Below are 15409 nucleotides of genomic sequence, written 5' to 3'. Positions count from 1 at the left end.
ACACAACCAGCGCCAGGTATATATCTACCTTTGGAAGCGCTGTGTGTGTGTTGGCTCCAAGCTCTGTGTTTCTCTGTGGCATACTTGGGGGGAAACGGTGTCTGTCATTTTCCTGTGTGTGTGTGGGTGTTTGTTTCTCACACAGCCATGTCCTGGGACTCTGTGTCCTTTACATTTAATCTCAGGAGGAATCCATTCCATGTACACAGGAATGTAATGTTTTGTTTCAGATCCCTATTACTGAGCCTGAGTGGTTGACCTCTATTAAGGGAATGATCTCTCAGTTCTCTACTAGGGTAGCTCATACTGAGACTGAAACTCAGGTATTAAAGAAGTCTATGGCAGTTTGGTCAGGTTCTGTCCCTATTCCTTAAAAATCCCCTAGGATATACCCACAAAAACGTGCACTTGCCCAGATTATGCAAGATGACACGGATACCGACTGACTGTGATGGGGATGTGCTGAGGGGGGCGGCATCCCTGGCTAAGGGGGTGCAGCTCATGATTGAGGCTATTAGAGATGTGTTAAACATTTCTGACACAACTCCTGAGCAGGTTGAGGAGACTTACTTCACAGATAATAAGAAAGCCTCACTAACCTTCCCTGCATCTAAAGAATTAAACGCTTTATTTGAAAAATCCTGGGAGAACCCAGATAAAAAATTCCAGATCCCCAAAAGGGTTTTGGTTGCCTTTCCCTTCCCTGAGGAGGATAGGAAAAAATGTTAAAACCCACCCATAGTTTTCCAGACTGTCAAAGAAGGTGGTTTTACCTGTCACTGGATCTACTGCGTTAAAAGAACCAGCTGATCGTAAGATTGACACTACGCTCAAATCCATATACACTGCTTCAGGGGTGGCGTTTCGGCCCATTATTGCCTGTGCATAGATTTCTAAAGCTATAGTAAAGTGGTCAGGCACGTTACTTGAGGATTTGGATTCAATGGATAGAAGTGACATTGAATTGTTTTTACGTAACATACAGTATTCTGCGGGGTTCATGGTGGAATCCATGAAGGACCTGGGTACGCTGACTGCAAGGGTGTCTACCATGTCTGTCTCAGCTCGCAGGGGTCTCTGGCTACGCCAATGGAATGCAGACGCGGAATGCAGGAGAAGTGTGGGGAACCTACCCTACACAGGTCAGGCTCTATTTGGGGAAGCATTGGATGTGTGGATTTCCACGGCAACCGCGGGTAAGTCACCTTTTCTTCCCTCAGCTACGCCTTCTACGAAGAAACCCTTTTCTTCATCTGCATCGCAGTCCTTTCGGACCGCTAAGACAAAAAAGTCCAAGCCTCCTACCACCTTCTTTAGAGGTGGTCGTACAAAATCCAAAAAGCCTGCACCCGCAGGCTCCCAGGACCAGAAACCGGCTTCTGGTTCCTCAAAATCCTCAGCATGATGGTGGTCCGCAAAGCCTGGAAGATGGGCTGGTGGGTGTGAGGCTCAGACCTTTCAGTCACGTCTGGGTGTCGTCCGGCCTGGATCCCTGGGTACTGTGTCCCAGGGGTACAGACTGGAGTTTCAACAACTTCTGCCGCACCGATTCTTCAAATCAGGCTTGCCAGTTTTGCTGGCAGACAGGGCTATATTACAGGACGCCATCCAAAAATTGGAGAAGTCACAGGTCATTGTTCCAACTCATATGCAAACCAAGGGGTATTATTCAAACCTTTTGTGGTACCAAAACCGGATGGTTCGGTCAGACCGATTTTGAACTTGAAATCGTTAAACCCTTATCTGAGGGAGTTCAAATTCAAAATGGAGTCTCTGAGAGCGGTGATCTCAGGTCTGGAGGAGGGGGAGTTTCTGGTATCCCTGGATATCAAGGATGCGTACCTCCACATTCCGATTTGGTCGCCACACCAGGCTTATCTCAGATTTGCACTGTTGGACTGTCACTATCAGTTCCAGGCGCTGCCATTTGGCCTCTCCACGGCACCGAGGGTGTTCACTAAGGTGATGGCAGAGATGATGGTTCTCCTCCGCAGACAGGGGGTGAACATAATTCCATATCTGGACGACCTGCTGATAAAGTCATTGTCCAGGGAGAAGTTGTTACAGTCCATTGCTCTCACGACTCATCTACTCAGGGAGCACGGTTGGATCCTGAACCTTCCAAAGTCACATTTGGAGCCGACAAGGAGATTGTCGTTCCTGGGAATGATCCTCGACACAGAAGTGCAGAGGGTGTTTCTACCGGAGGAGAAAGCGTTGGTGATTCAAACAATGGTCCAGGATGTCCTGAAGCCAACCCGGGTGTCAGTCCATCAGTGCATTCGCCTTCTGGGGAAGATGGTTGCCTCTTACGAGGCTCTACAGTACGGAAGATTTCACGCTCGGTCATTCCAACTGGATCTCCTCGACAAGTGGTCGGGATCTCACCTACACATGCACCAGAGGACACGTCTGTCGCCAAAAGCAAGGATTTCACTCCTCTGGTGGCTGCAACTGCCTCAACCTTCTCGAGGGCCGCAGGTTCTGGGTTCAGAACTGGATCCTACTAACCACAGATGCAAGTCTCAGAGGGTGGGGCGCAGTCACCCAAGGGGAAACCTTCCAAGGAAGGTGGTCAAGTCAGAAATCCCTTCTTCAAATAAACATCCTGGAGCTAAGAGCCGTGTACAACGGTCTTCTACAAACAGCACAACTTCTGCAAAATCAGGCCATTCAAGTGCAGTCGGACAATGTAACGACGGTGGCCTACATAAACCGACAGGGCGGAATGAAGAGCAGATCTGCAATGTCAGAGGTAACAAGAATCATCCTCTGGGCAGAAAGGCATGTAGTGGCGCTGTCAGCAATCTTCATTCCGGGAGTGGAAAATTGGGAAGCGGACTTCCTCAGCAGGCACGATCTCCATCCAGGAGAATGGGGCCTCCATCTGGAGGTGTTCACGGAGGTGACCAGTCGTTGGGGCGTACCTTAAATAGACATGATGGCCTCGTGTCTCAACAAGAAACTTCAGAGGTACTGTTCCAGGTTGAGAGACCCACAAGCAGTGGCGGTGGATGCCCTGGTAACACCGTGGGTGTTCAAGTCAGTGTATGTGTTCCCTCCACTTCCTCTCATTCCAAGAATTCTAAAGCTTGTAAAAAGAACAAGAGTTCAGGCGATCCTCATTGCTCTGGACTGGCCAGGGAGGACTTGGTACGCGGATCTGCTGGATCCACTGCTGGAAGATCCAAGGCCTCTTCCTCTTCGGGAGGATCTTCTACAACAGGGGCTGTTAGCTTATCAATACTTACCATGGCTACGTTTGACGGCATGGAGGTTGAACACCAGATATTAGCTCGGAACATGGTTATTCCTACCCTGATACAGGCTAGGAAAGGAGCTACGTCTAAACATTACCATCGCATTTGGAAAAAGTATGTGTCTTGGTGTGAATCCAAGAAGTTTCCTACGGTGGAGTTTCAACTGGCATGGTTTCTCCTCTTCCTGCAAGCAGGTATGGATATGGGCCTGCGTTTGGGATCCGTAAAGGTCCAGATTTCGGCCTTATCCATTTTCTTCCAGAAACAGCTTGCTTCCCTCCCTGAGGTTCAGACTTTTTTTGAAAGGGGTTCTGCACATCCAGCCTCCCTTTGTGCCACCTACGGCACTCTGGGATCTTAACGTGGTGTTGCAGTTCTTCCAATCGGATTGGTTCGAGCCTCTACAAGAGGTTGAGGTCAAGTTTCTCACGTGGAAGGCTGTCACTTTGTTGGCCTTGGCTTCTGCTAGACGTGTGTCGGAGTTGGGGGCTTTGTCTTGTAAAAGTCCCTACTTGATCTTCCATGAAGATAGAGCTGAGCTCCGGACAAGTCAGCAGTTCCTTCCAAAGGTTGTGTCGGCTTTTCATATCAACCAACCTATTGTGGTGCCAGTAGCTACTGACTCCTTAATTCCATCAAAGTCCTTGAATGTTGTAAGGGCTCTGAAAATCTATGTGAAGAGGACTGCTCGTCACAGAAAATCGGACTCTCTGTCCTGTATGATCCCAAGAAACTTGGGTGTCCTGCTTCTAAGCAGACGATCTGTCGCTGGATTAGGTTCACTATCCAGCATGCGTATTCCATGGCAGGACTGCAGTGTCCAAAATCTGTAAAGGCCCACTCTACTCGTAAGGTGGGTTCTTCCTGGGCGGCTGCCAAGGGTGTCTCGGCTTTACAGCTTTGCCGAGCGGCTACTTGGTCTGGGTCGAACACGTTTGCAAAATTCTACAGGTTCGATACTTTGGCCTCTGAGGACCTTAAGTTTGGTCAATCAGTCCTGCAGGAGCCTCCGATCTCTCCCTCCCGTTCTGGTAGCTTTGGTACATCCCCATGGTACTAATGTGGACCCCAGCATCCTCTAGGACGTAAGAGAAAATAGTATTTTAATTACTTACCGGTAAATCCTTTTCCCGTAGTCCGTAGAGGATGCTGGGCGCCCGCCAGTGGCGCACCCAGGGGGGGTTTCCGATCACCCAGAAACCCCCCTCCACTAAGGGGGGAAATTTTTTTTTTTTGCTGCATGAGTATTATTAATGGCTGTCTAGCATCCTCTGCAGCCTGCTGTCTTCCTGGTGGCACTTGTAAGTGCAATAAAAGTTTACTTTATTTTAATTATAGTACATATGTATCCATGTGCATACATATATACACATGTATATACATACATACATATAAACACACACACACGAACACACATATGATATATATATATATATATATATACATGTGTATATATATGTGTACTGTATGTGTGTGTACATATATATATATGTATGCATGTTTAATATGCTATGTATATGTGTATATGTATGTGTGTGTATATATATATATATATATATATATATATATATATATGTATGTAGATATATGTATATATATATGTATATATATATATATATATATATATATACACAGACACACTAGTTTTACGGACCCAGCATTACTGGGTCACCTCAGTCCCCACCCCCGTGATTGGCTCCGCCCAGTTCTGGAAACCCCCCCATGCAAATCCTGCGTTTGCCACTGCCCGCCCAGCGCTTCGTTATCCTGCAGTGGTTACTTGATTCAGTACTGCTTTGTTCTTAGTTAAGTACTGCATTGTTACTGAGTTCAGTAATGTTATTCAGCTGTTGCTGAGTTTTGAAGCTAGTTAGCTTGGTTTGCCTTGTTGTGTGAGCTGGTGTGAATCTCGCCACTATCTGTGTAAAATCCTTCTCTCAAAGTTGTCCGTCTCCTCGGGCACAGTTTCTAGACTGGGTCTGGTAGGAGGGGCATAGAGGGAGGAGCCAGCCCACACTGTTAAACTCTTAAAGTGCCAATGGCTCCTAGTGGACCCGTCTATACCCCATAGTACAAATGTGGACCCCAGCATCCTCTACGGACTACGAGAAAAGGATTTATCGGTAGGTAATTAAAATCCTATTTTTAAGCATGGACATCTCTGTGTGTACCCTCCTTAACCTGTGTACAGGAATTGCTGTGTATCAGGGTCTTTGTATATCATGTGTGAGTTATCAGTGTAACCTGTACAGGAATTGCTGTGTATCAGGTATGTGATCTGTGTATAGGGATCTGTGTATATCAGGTGTGTGTTATCAGTGTCACCTGTGTACAAGAATTGCCGTGTATCGGGTACGTGATGATCTGTGTATAGGGATCTGTGTATATCAAGTGTGTGTTATCAGTGTCACCTGTGTACAGGAATTGCTGTGTGTCGGGTATGTGATCTGTGTATATCAGGTGTATGTTATCAGTGTCACCTGTGTACAGGAATTGCTGTGTATCGGGTATGTGATGATCTGCGTATACGGATCTGTGTATATCAGGTGTATGTTATGAATGTCACCTGTGTACAGGAATTGCTGTGTATCGGGTATGTGATCTGTGTATAGGGATCTGTGTATATCAGGTGTGTGTTATCAGTGTCACCTGTGTACAGGAATTGCTGTGTATCGGGTATGTGATGATCTGTTTATAGGGATCTGTGTATATCAGGTGTGTGTTATCAGTGTCACTTGTGTACAGGAATTGCTGTGTATCGGGTATGTGATGATCTGTTTATAGGGATCTGTGTATATCAGGTGTGTGTTATCAGTGTCACTTGTGTACAGGAATTGCTGTGTATCGGGTATGTGATGATCTGTGTATATCAGGTGTATGTTATCAGTGTCACCTGCGTACAGGAATTGCTGTGTATTGGGTATGTGATGATCTGTGTGTTATCAGTGTCACCTGTGTACAGGAATTGCTGTGTATCGGGTATGTGATGATCTGTGTATACGGATCTGTGTATATCAGGTGTGTGTTCTCAGTGTCACCTGTGTACAGGAATTGCTGTGTATCGGGTATGTGATCTGTGTAGATCAGCTGTATGTTATCAGTGTCACCTGCGTACAGGAATTGCTGTGTATTGGGTATGTGATGATCTGTGTATATCAGGTGTATGTTATCAGTGTCACCTGTGTACAGGAATTGGTGTGTATAGGGTATGTGATCTGTGTCACCTGTGTACAGGAATTGCTGTGTATCGGGTATGTGATCTGTGTATATCAGGTGTATGTTATCAGAGTCACCTGTGTACAGGAATTGCTGTGTATCGGGTATGTGATGATCTGTGTATACGGATCTGTGTATATCAGGTGTGTGTTATCAGTGTCACCTGTGTACAGGAATTGGTGCGTATTGGGTATGTGATCTGTATAGGGATCTGTGTATATCAGGTGTGTGTTATCAGTGTCACCTGTGTACAGGAATTGCTGTGTATCGGGTATGTGATGATCTGTGTATAGGGATCTGTGTATATCAGATGTGTGTTATCAGTGTCACCTGTACACAGGAATTGCTGTGTATCGGGTATGTGATCTGTGTATATCAGGTGTGTGTTATCAGTGTCACCTGTGTACAGGAATTGCTGTGTATCGGGTATGTGATCTGTGTATATCATAATATCAGGTGTGTGTTATCAGTGTCACCTGTGTACAGGAATTGGTGTGTATCGGGTATGTAATCTGTGTATAGGCATATGTGTATATCAGGTGTGTGTTATCAGTGTCATCTGTGTACAGGAATTGCTGTGTATTGGGTATGTGATGATCTGTGTATATCAGCTGTGTGTTATCAGTGTCACCTGTGTACAGGAATTGGTGTGTATCGGGTATGTGATCTGTGTATATCAGGTGTGTTATCAGTGTCACCTGTGTACAGGAATTGGTGTGTATAGGGTATGTGATCTGTGTCACCTGTGTACAGGAATTGCTGTGTATCGGGTATGTGACCTGTGTATATCAGGTGTGTGTTATCAGTGTCACCTGTGTACAGGAATTGGTGTGTATCGGGTATGTAATCTGTGTATAGGCATATGTGTATATCAGGTGTGTGTTATCAGTGTCACCTGTGTACAGGAATTTCTGTGTATCGGGTATGTGATCTGTGTATAGGCATATGTGTATATCGGGTGTGTGTTATCAGTGTCACCTGTGTACAGGAATTGGTGTGTATCAGGTATGTGATCTGTGTATAGGCATATGTGTATATTAGGTGTCTGTTATCAGTGTCACCAGTATACAGGAATTGGTGTGTATCAGGTATGTGATATGTGTATATCAGGTGTATGTTATCAGTGTCACCTGTGTAATCGGGTATATAAGAAATTGCCGTACTGGCACAGCCCTCAGTATAGCTACTCACAGGCTCAGCATGAAACATCACAGCACCACGGAAGGCACTATGCGTCTCTTACTGACATGCGGAGACTTCCCTTGTTGCCATTCACCATTACGATAAGCATCGGAGGGGTGAATTCAATTCTGTGTGATGTGCCGACATATCTGCCTGTTGTCGCGGACCACATTGTAAGTTTTTCATCGCACCTTAATGGGGTTTGGCGGAAAACTTATGATGAGTGAGTACTGGAAGGAAGAAATTAATATCCTTCTTCATTAGGAATTATAAATGTTTAGGGCTGTCAGGTTATAATAATCCAATGCACAAAATGGTAAACTGCTCAATCAGATTGTGATGTCACTCAGGTGCTAAAAGGGAGGGGTAATTCTGTGTAGGAAAAAACAATTTGTGTTCCCTAATGCACACCGAGTGAAAAATATTACGGAGAAGCCTTGTCGATGGGCCTGGGGGCTTAACCCTATATCTGCAGATATACGCAACTAAGATCTCCGTATTATCTGACTATTATGTAGTAATATTTTTCACTCGGTGTGCATTAGGGAACACAAATTGTTTTTTCCTACACAGAATTACCCCTCCCTTTTAGCACCTGAGTGACATCACAATCTGATTGAGCAGCTTACCATTTTGTGCAATGTATTTAGAGAGGCATGGATGGGTCAGCATTAGGAGGGATTGCTGACTCCAGAGTGCCATAGGGGAAGCCAGGGGTATCTCCAGGTAAGCTGGCTCTCAGATGCTGTAGGAGCCATTACCATGTGGCCTTACACTGGGAATTTAACCCAGACATATTTGTAATTATTTATGGGGTGGGTGTGGGGTGCGGTGGCCCCTGTGTCGGTATGGCTGGGCTGCTTCAGGTCGGCACACCCTAACACTTTATTAACACTTATTATTTTCCCTATCACTTTGTATATATTTTTGTATTATTTTAATCACACCACTTACATAGCACTTCTGTGCTTCTTATTAACCCTTATTAATTCTCACCTGTGTGCTGACCTTGGGTAGCCGACCTGTGCCGACGTTATGGGGTCCTGCACCCCGGACCCATACCTAGTATTAGGGACCCCCAGTGACGGAGAAGCCTTGTCGATGGGCCTGGGGGCTTAACCCTATATCTGCAGATATACGCAACTAAGATCTCCGTATTATCTGACTATTATATAGTAATATTTTTCACTCGGTGTGCATTAGGTTATAATAATCCACAGCTGAGGTGCAAGAGAAGGCAGAATACACCGCTGCCAAACATTCACTGATCTTCCAATACTCTGTGTCAGTGCAGCAACATCAAGGAGCTGAGGAGTGACTGCTAGGCTGAGCCAGTCACAGAGGAGGGCGGGCCTAGTACTGACGTTCTCCTCATGTGCCTTGGAGGTAGCAGCCAATGCCTGTATTCCACAGACAGGATTTGATTGTGTCTGCTGGCTGGCTGTGCAGAGCTTCCCCACGTTACATTATCCTGCACTGGTGACAGAGTAACATGGACTTCCTCAGGAAGTTCTCCAGGTCCAGCAGTAAGAGGAAAGATCAGCCCACCTCCTCTGACCAGGTACTGTACTTGTGCTGAGCAGGATGTGGGTCTAGGTAGCTGCCTGATTATGTTATTGAGAGCAGTGTTTATTCATAATATCAAAGTGATCCCTGTAATGCATAGGTCTGCAAACTCGGTCCTCGGGGGCCCACACAGTGCATGTTTTGCAGGTTCACAGGTGTATTAATTACTCACAGACACATTTTAAAAGTTCCGCAGGTGGAGTTAATTATTTCATTTGTGATTCTGCGAGGAGACCTGCAAAACATGCACTGTGTGGGGGTAATGAGGACCGAGATTGCAGACCTATGCTGTAATGCATGCATGATCTGTTATAGAAGGTTCCCTTTAATAGTCCTAGAAAAACCTCCCAGCATCCATTCAGGGCTGGGACCAGATGGTTGATGCATACCTCCCAACATGACCCTCACCAGGAGGGACACAATGCTCTGCTTCTGGACTTTTTTCTTAATTTATGAATGCCGGCACCTGTGTTGAACTGGTTAATGGACAAGAAAGGTGTTTCACCACAGGTGATGACAATCATAAATTAAGAGAAAAGTCCAGGAGCGGAGCATTGTGTCCCTCCTGGAGAGGGTCATGTTGGGAGGTATGTTGATGGATCCAATAATGACTGTCTGTGCCCAGTGTACAGTATGTGGGTGCGGTTTCAGATGCAAATAAATACACATACAGTATATTCACGTTATCCTGAATTTGATGTAACTGTGGCATCCGCTCGGTGCTGTATTTTCTTGTCAAGCTTCCTCCTCCAGAGAATGTCTTAGTACTGTGGAGGTTTAATCAGTAACTAAAAGTTCTTGAAGAACCGAGCAAGGGATAAATTGTAATTAATCATTATAGCTAATTCTACAGAATAGCGCAAAATGTATAGACCAGGGTTTCTCAAACTCGGTCCTCAAGGCACCCTGACAGTGCAGGTTTTCCGGACATCCATGCTTGTGCACAGATGGTGTAATAGAACTAAAGTATTACTTAACTAATCTGTCCTTAAGGATGGATATCCTTAAAACATGGACTGTTAGGGTGCCTTGAGGACTGAGTTGGGGAAAAGCTGGTACAGGTTGAATATCCCACAGGTTCTCAAACTCGGTCCTCAGGACCCCACACAGTGCATGTTTTGCAGGTCTCCTCACAGAATCACAAGTGAAATAATTAGCTCCACCTGTGGACCTTTTAAAATGTGTCTGTGAGTAATTAATGCACCTGTGCACTTGCTGGGTTACATGCAAAACATGCACTGTGTGGGGTCCTGAGGACCGAGTTTGAGAACCCCTGGAATATCCCATATCCAAATATTCCGAAATACGGAATATTCCGAAATACGGACTTTTTTGAGTGAGAGTGAGATAGTGAAACCTTTGTTTTTTGATGGCTCAATGTACAAAAACTTTGTTTAATACACAAAGTTATTAAAAATATTGTATTAAATGACCTTCAGGCTGTGTATAAGTTGTATATGTAACATAAATGCATTCTGCGCTTAGATTTAGGTCCCATCACCATGATATCTCATTATGGTATGCAATTATTCCAAAATACGGAAAAATCCCATATCCAAAATACCTCTGGTCCCAAGCATTTTGGATAAGGGATACTCAGTATAGAATATCATACTTTTTTTTTTTTTTTTTCATACATTTTGTTTCTTAAGGTGCATACACATGGTGCGCTGTAACCTTACCTTATATTGTCAAGATAGTAAGGAAAGTTAGTGCAAATCGCACCATGTGTACACAGCTTGCGGGGTCGGTATTGCAAGAAAAGATAGATTGTGCAGGCAAGTCAATCTTGACTATATTGTGTACACTCTAGAACATAGTATAGTCAAAATCTCACATAGTCAATAATCAGTGGTTCAGGGGAAATCGCAAAGTCAAAATCGGAGATAAACACTTGCCGATGCATTCCATTTTGACGATGATTGATCTGAGTGGTGATCGATCATCGTCCAAATTGACTTGCATTGCAAAGCGACTGAGAACCAACGATCAGCGCATCGTTGGTGCCTACACACCGAGCGATATGAATGATTTCTTGTTCATTACTGAACGAGATCGTTCATATCGGCTGCACACATCAGCCAGTGTGTAGGGTGCTTTAGTGGGAGAAACCATCAACTCCTAAACACTTGTTAAATAATGCATACATTTTAGTTCAGGGTTCCAGCTGCAGACCCTCCAACATGACCCATTGCTTCAGGTACAAAATGCTCTGCTCCTGGACTTCCCTCATAAGCTGAGTACACACCTTCCAACGGTGAAACACAACGATACATCGCAATGCTGTACACACGATATGATCCACTGTGCGACGGTGTGATATATAATTACATCCTGCATGTACCTACATCCAATTGGACGACTCAATTAATGCGTCCGGGAACTACAGATTGGGGGAACACACTGGGCCTAATTCAGACCTGATCGCTCCTCTGTGAATTTGCAGAGGTTTGCTATTGGATAGCTGCCGCCCAGACAGAATGAAAAATCGCCCTGTGCAAGTCTGTACGCCGTGCGAAAACTAAGCTTTGCAAACGTCAGTTAGCTACAAATCCGTTCGCAACTCACTCACCATCAAATGATTTTTCCAGTCTGTGCAGTCTCTGCGCAGCCCAGGACTTACTCCTACAGTGCGATACAAACCGGCTGATTGAGGCCGGAGCTGACGTCGCACACCCGGCCTGAAAACGCTTCCTGACACTCCCAGAAAATGGGCAGTTACCACCCCCAAATGCCTGCTTCCTGTCAATCAGCCGCATGCGCAGTCGTTCGATAATCATCCGCCTCTCGATTTCGCACAACAGTGATCAGGTTTGAATTAGGCCCACTATACGATGTGTACAATACATTCCGATCTGCATTGGAACAATATTTCTCTAACGTCCTAGTGGATGCTGGGGACTCCGAAAGGACCATGGGGAATAGCGGCTCCGCAGGAGACTGGGCACAAAGTAAAAGCTTTAGGACTAGCTGGTGTGCACTGGCTCCTCCCCCTATGACCCTCCTACAAGCCTCAGTTGAGATTTTGTGCCCGAACGAGAAGGGTGCAATCTAGGTGGCTCTCCTGAGCTGCTTAGAGTAAAAGTTTAAATAGGTTTTTTTATTTTCAGTGAGACCTGCTGGCAACAGGCTCACTGCATCGAGGGACTAAGGGGAGAAGAAGCGAACTCACCTGCGTGCAGAGTGGATTGGGCTTCTTAGGCTACTGGACATTAGCTCCAGAGGGACGATCACAGGCCCAGCCATGGATGGGTCCCGGAGCCGCGCCGCCGGCCCCCTTACAGAGCCAGAAGAGTGAAGAGGTCCGGAAAATCGGCGGCAGAAGACGTCCTGTCTTCAATAAGGTAGCGCACAGCACCGCAGCTGTGCGCCATTGCTCTCAGCACACTTCACACTCCGGTCACTGAGGGTGCAGGGCGCTGGGGGGGGGGCGCCCTGGGACGCAATGAAAATACCTTAAATGGCTAAAAATACATCACATATAGCTCCTGGGCTATATGGATGTATTTAACCCCTGCCAGTTTTCCACAAAAAAGCGGGAGAAAGGCCGCCGAAAAAGGGGCGGAGCCTATCTCCTCAGCACACAAGCGCCATTTTTTTCCTCACAGCTCCGTTGGAGGAAGGCTCCCTGACTCTCCCCTGCAGTCCTGCACTACAGAAACAGGGTAAAACAAGAGAGGGGGGGCACTAAATTGGCATATTAATATATACAGCAGCTATATTAGGGAAAAACACTTATATAAGGTTATCCCTGTGTGTGTATGTGTGTGTGTATATATATATATATATATATATATATATATAGCGCTCTGGTGTGTGCTGGCAAACTCTCCCTCTGTCTCCCCAAAGGGCTAGTGGGGTCCTGTCCTCTATCAGAGCATTCCCTGTGTGTGTGCTGTGTGTCGGTACGCTGTGTCGACATGTATGAGGAGGAAAATGGTGTGGAGGCGGAGCAATTGCCTGTGTTAGTGATGTCACCCCCTAGGGAGTCGACACCTGACTGGATGGTCTTATGGAAAGAATTACGTGATAGTGTCGGCACTTTACAAAAGACTGTTGACGACATGAGACAGCCGGCAAATCAGTTAATACCTGTACAGGCGTCTCAAACACCGTCAGGGGCTATAAAACGCCCGTTACCTCAGGTCGATACAGACACTGACACGGACACTGACTCCAGTGTCGACGGTGAGGAAACAAACGTATTTTCCAGTAGGGCCACACGTTACATGATCACGGCAATGAAGGAGGTTTTGAACATTTCTGATACTACAAGTACCACAAAAAAGGGTATTATGTGGGGTGTGAAAAAACTACCCGTAGTTTTTCCTGAATCAGATGAATTAAATGAGGTGTGTGTGATGAAGCGTGGGTTTCCCCCGATAAAAAAAACTGCTAATTTCTAAAAAATTATTGGCATTATACCCTTTCCCGCCAGAGGTTAGGGCGCGTTGGGAAACACCCCCTAGCGTAGATAAGGCGCTCACACGCTTATCAAAACAAGTGGCGTTACCGTCTCCTGATACGGCCGCCCTCAAGGAACCAGCTGATAGGAAGCTGGAAAATATCCTTAAAAGTATATACACACATACTGGTATTATACTGCGACCAGCAATCGCCTCAGCCTGGATGTGCAGTGCTGGGGTGGCTTGGTCGGATTCCCTGACTGAAAATATTGATACCCTGGACAGGGACAATATATTATTGACTATAGAGCATTTAAAGGATGCATTTCTATATATGCGAGATGCACAGAGGGATATTTTCACTTTGGCATCAAGAGTAAGTGCGATGTCCATTTCTGCCAGAAGAGGATTATGGACGCGACAGTGGTCAGGGGATGCGGATTCCAAACGGCATATGGAAGTATTGCCGTATAAAGGGGAGGAGTTATTTGGGGTCGGTCTATCGGACCTGGTGGCCACGGCAACGGCTGGAAAATCCACCTTTTTACCCCAAGTCACCTCGCAGCAGAAAAAGATACCATCTTTTCAGGCTCAGTCCTTTTGTCCCCATAAGGGCAAGCGGGCAAAAGGCCACTCATATCTGCCCCGGGGCAGAGGAAGGGGAAAAAGACTGCAGCAAACAGCCTCTTCCCACGAACAGAAGCCCTCCCCCGCTTCTGCCAAGTCCTCAGCATGACGCTGGGGCCTTACAAGCGGACTCAGGCACGGTGGGGGCCCGTCTCAAGAATTTCAGCGCGCAGTGGGCTCACTCGCAAGTGGACCCCTGGATCCTGCAGGTAGTGTCTCAGGGGTACAAATTGGAATTCGAGACGTCTCCCCCTCGCCGGTTCCTGAAGTCTGCTTTACCAACGTCTCCCCCCGACAGGGAGGCGGTATTGGAAGCCATTCACAAGCTGTATTCCCAGCAGGTGATAATCAAGGTACCCCTCCTACAACAGGAAAAGGGGTATTATTCCACGCTGTTTGTGGTACCGAAGCCGGACGGCTCGGTGAGACCCATTTTAAATCTGAAATCCTTGAACACTTACATAAAAAGGTTCAAGTTCAAGATGGAGTCACTCAGAGCAGTGATAGCGAACCTGGAAGAAGGGGACTATATGGTATCTCTGGACATCAAGGATGCTTACCTCCATGTCCCAATTTGCCCTTCTCACCAAGGGTACCTCAGGTTTGTGGTACAGAACTGTCACTATCAGTTTCAGACGCTACCGTTTGGATTGTCCACGGCACCCCGGGTCTTTACCAAGGTAATGGCCGAAATTATGATTCTTCTTCGAAGAAAAGGCGTCTTAATTATCCCTTACTTGGACGATCTCCTGATAAGGGCAAGGTCCAGAGAACAGTTAGAGGTCGGAGTAGCACTATCTCAAGTAGTACTACGACAGCACGGATGGATTCTAAATATTCCAAAATCGCAGCTGATTCCGACGACACGTCTGCTGTTCCTAGGGATGATTCTGGATACAGTACAGAAAAAGGTGTTTCTCCCGGAGGAGAAAGCCAAGGAGTTATCCGACCTAGTCAGGAACCTCCTAAGACCAGGCCAAGTGTCAGTACATCAATGCACAAGGGTCCTGGGAAAGATGGTGGCTTCTTACGAAGCGATTCCATTCGGCAGATTCCACGCAAGAACTTTTCAGTGGGATCTGCTGGACAAATGGTCCGGATCGCATCTTCAAATGCATCAGCGGATAACCCTGTCTCCAAGGACAAGGGTGT

General features: G+C 46.2%; 1 protein-coding gene across 7 annotated transcripts in view; it reads left to right on the top strand.

Annotated features, from left to right (window-relative positions):
* The window catches only part of LOC134966647 (scyllo-inositol 2-dehydrogenase (NADP(+)) IolW-like), a 455266-nt gene that overhangs the window by 142412 nt on the left and 297445 nt on the right, over positions 1-15409 (top strand). For 2 of the 7 annotated variants that reach the window (XM_063943549.1, XM_063943547.1), the window contains exon 1: positions 9033-9219. The exons of 3 other annotated variants lie outside the window; for them this stretch is intronic. In XM_063943549.1, the coding sequence (XP_063799619.1) occupies positions 9151-9219 (69 nt within the window). In that variant the 5' untranslated portion in view covers positions 9033-9150. Of the gene's footprint in view, positions 1-9032; positions 9220-15409 lie in introns of those variants that run through there. 2 more of the 7 variants (XM_063943550.1, XM_063943548.1) reach the window with 1 other exon arrangement.

The sequence above is a fragment of the Pseudophryne corroboree genome, chromosome 10 (genome assembly GCF_028390025.1).
Source record: "Pseudophryne corroboree isolate aPseCor3 chromosome 10, aPseCor3.hap2, whole genome shotgun sequence".
NCBI lineage: Eukaryota > Metazoa > Chordata > Amphibia > Anura > Myobatrachidae > Pseudophryne > Pseudophryne corroboree.
This window is presented reverse-complemented; position numbering and strand designations above follow the sequence as displayed.